The following is a 3,592-nucleotide window of genomic DNA, read 5'->3' as shown; positions in this document are numbered from 1 at the left end:
CTCACACTTGCGATGCGCAATTTCTCCCGCCTATGTTCTGAACAATGTGAGCCAGGTTTAGTCGGCTCACGCCAGGTTTAACATATTAATCTTGACACAGGATTACTGCTAGTAATGACATCTCTGCTCTTGACGGCAAGTTCCGCACCTCCGCATCCAAGCAAGATATTGACATGGCTGCTTCCGTTGCGAGCTCCTTGGCATCAACGATATCCCGTGTAAGCCGAGACAGGACTGCCTCCTGCTCTCTGCATTTGTGGTTTGGTGCCGAGATCTCACGTGAGGCAACAGCGGCGGCATCTATAGCCAGCTTTGGGGCCATCTCATCAAGAATTAATAATACGTTGGCGCGGAGAAGGTCGTCAGAGACTCCACGCCAGGATGCCGCTGCCCGTGCCGCTGCGGCGTCCGCCCGCCCCGCGTCCAATTCGAGGCGGATTCTTGCCTCAAAAGCACACCATTGCTCAACATTCGTTGGTTGTCCGTCGCGATCATCGCGATGTTCAGACGCCGCCCGCCCTGGCGTTTGCATGTGAGACCCCTCTAGCCGAGACTCCAAGGTTTTGATCCGGCCCAGGAGTCGAGATGACGACTCTAGTGATTTTAATCGTTCCGATTCGATCGCTCTCTCCAACGCTCCGACTCGAGTCGTCAATGACGTGGATGCGTGTGCCAATGTCTTCATTGCCTGTTGCATTCCTATCGGTATCCCCGATATTGCGTTTGCATTGTCGTCATTGTTCATTACACCACTTTATCAAGGAGTTATCTCAAGACTCAAGTGCAAGGTAAGGTACGACGAAGGCAAGCAGGCTGTTGAGAGGCCAATGATAAACGGCGACTATCGAGGCCAGAACGCGAGTGTGATTAAGCACAATCAAAGTGCGCTTGGCGATAAGCCAGCTACCTAGGGAGCCTACATTCCGCTCTTTGGGCTATGCTACCCTAACTCGGGACTATGCTATCCTCCCTATGCTGGGACGCTCATACTATAGAGCTATGAGTTCGGACTCAAAGACTGAACGAGCAGTACTGGAAGAGGGGAGCATGCAATCCTAGTTAGGACACTGGCTGCCCATTATTAGCTGAATTCCGGGACCGAAAATGGGCTCTCTGGACACCCCTTCGGTTCGCTGTCTATAAGACTTAAAACTGGATTCAAGTTGGAATGTATTACTATCGCGACGTCACACTATGGAGATGACACTGCACTCCCGGGGGCCCCCATAACGTTGACATCAAGCCTACATCAACGTTCCTTATTACCCTAGTTTGGGGTATCTCTCTCTAGCAAGCCCACTGCGCTGCTCGGCGCTCGGACGGGGACACGTGTGCACCCGCCGGCCGCGCCAATCCCGTCTACAGGTAGTGCAACTGGGGATGTAGGGATGGAGAGATACCAAAGAATAGACAAAATCGGAGAAGGTATTCAATAAGACGCAGTGCGGATGCATTGGGGAGTATTTAGAACGCAGGTACGTATGGTGTCGTTTACAAGGCGACAGATAAGGTAACGCGCATATACATATGGGTCTACACATATAGTGTCGTTGAGAAGGCTGATTAGGCAACTGGCGAAATAGTCGCACTGAAAAAAATACGGCTCGAAGCGGAAGATGAAGGCATTCCATCGACGGTGCACACCCCCCCCAGTCCACCATCCCGCCCATGTTTGATGTGACCATCAGTCGTCCGCTGAAGGCTATCAGGGAAATATCACTTTTGAAAGAGCTGCAACATCCAAATATCGTGCGCCTTTACGATGTTGTTCATACAGAGCGTCGGTTGACACTTGTATTTGAGTATCTGGACCAGGACTTAAAGAAGTACCTTGATATTTGCGAGGGTGGGCTCGAGGCAACCATACTCAAAAGTTTCTTATACCAACTTCTTTGTGGTGTTGCTTTCTGCCACACACATCGCGTGCTTCACCGCGATCTCAAGCCACAGAATCTTCTCATCAATCGTGAGGGTAAGTTAAAGCTTGCTGATTTTGGTCTGGCGAGGGCTTTTGGTATCCCTGTCCGCAGTTATACACATGAGGTGCAATCTATTCAGACAAACTTCAAGCCAGTAACATAATATATAGGTTGTAACTTTATGGTATCGTGCACCGGATGTGTTGATGGGATCACGGACATATTCAACCCCAGTCGACATTTGGTCTGTCGGATGTATTTTTGCAGAGATGGCCACATCAAAGCCCCTGTTTGTACCGCACCGTGTCCAGTATCAATTCTGTTGTTGACCTTATCAGCCAACTTAAAAGAATAATATCAGGCAGGGACATCGGAATCAGACCAGCTAAAGCGCATCTTTAAGACGCTCGGTACGCCGTTGCCTCACACGTATCCTTCTGTCGTAGAGCTTCCCGATTACAATCGTGATCCAGATATCATGCAATACCCAACACCTCGTTCTTTTGCTGATGTCGCGCCGCAGATAGATCCCACGGGCCTGCATCTTTTAGCACAAATGCTCACCTATGATCCCGTCCAGCGTTGCTCGGCTGCTGATGCCATGAAACATGAGTATTTCAGCGCTGACTCTATCAAGCAGCAGGCACCGAAATAATGCACCAGGGCACTGGGAGGCCTGAACGTCCTGGATATACGAATGGCAATGTTTTTTTGGTTGGCCATAGCCGGGCCATAGCATGAACGCGGGGAATTCGATGCGCTCCGGTTTTAGCCCCGACCGGGGGCCCGGCGCCTGAATAAAGCAGCGGGCCCGCAAGTAAAGCCTGAGCAAAGTCCCTGGCCGCCGGTGTAGGCCGTCGGCGCTGTGTTGGAAATTCGACTGTAAGGGAATGTAGGCTCCTTCACTATAGACTAGAAAGGTAGATATTTACACTGCCCGCTAATCCCGGGATCTAGCAACACTAAGTTGGCGAGCTGCCTATGCAACTCCCAGGCTCCTCGGTCACTAACAGTGTGCAATGGAAGGAAGGAAGATAACCTTGAGGGTAAGTTGAGGTAGATCTTGAGGGTAAGTTGAAGATGAGTCAGGAAATAATCCTTGAGAAAGCGCTAAGGCTAGTTGAGTCCTACATGTCCAGCCACGACACCTGGGAGCAGCCCTTCCAGGCCACTATGGCCTCATCAGAAATCACAGACATGTTTTCAAGGTAGCTTGGAATCGCAAAATCGCAGTACCGTTGGAGCCGAGGTACTGTCGGGGGCTTTTTAGGTAATAATAAACCGAAACTCGGTGGGTATAAGGTTGCTGACCGCCGGCGTGCTTGTAAACAATGGCCCCCAGAACGATCGTATTTGCGACCTTTTTCATTTGCAACGCACGCGCGAATCGGTGCCGGGGAGAGTTCTGTGGCATCTCTTCTTCTCTGAGAGCGCGCGGCGTAGACCTTAGCAAGGAGCTCATCCCGAATGTTGTGTGGCAGACTTGGAAAATGTCAAAGTTGGGATCCAATGCCGCCACGAATCGTGCCCATATCCAGTCCATGAATCCAACATACTTGCACCGCTTCGTTAACGACAGCGAGGCGGAGGCTTTCATTGCCACGGAGTATCGAGGTCGCGTCGCGGACGCCTATTTTTCCATAAATCCGAAGTTTGGCGCAGCACGGGCAGAC

General features: G+C 51.1%; 1 protein-coding gene across 1 annotated transcript; it reads left to right on the top strand.

Moving 5' to 3' along the window:
* Positions 1 to 1,353: 1,353 nt before the first annotated feature.
* On the top strand, positions 1,354 to 2,924 carry CDC1 (hypothetical protein; the record flags this gene model as incomplete). Its single annotated transcript, XM_009041362.1, has 6 exons — positions 1,354 to 1,425; positions 1,476 to 1,510; positions 1,568 to 1,636; positions 1,702 to 2,043; positions 2,090 to 2,212; positions 2,281 to 2,924. 6 exons carry the CDS (start codon positions 1,389 to 1,391, stop codon positions 2,572 to 2,574), a joined length of 900 nt encoding a protein of 299 aa, XP_009039610.1.
* Between the last annotated feature and the right edge of the window lie 668 nt (positions 2,925 to 3,592).

The sequence above is a fragment of the Aureococcus anophagefferens genome (assembly GCF_000186865.1).
Source record: "Aureococcus anophagefferens unplaced genomic scaffold AURANscaffold_20, whole genome shotgun sequence".
NCBI classification, from domain to species: domain Eukaryota; class Pelagophyceae; order Pelagomonadales; family Pelagomonadaceae; genus Aureococcus; species Aureococcus anophagefferens.
This window is presented reverse-complemented; position numbering and strand designations above follow the sequence as displayed.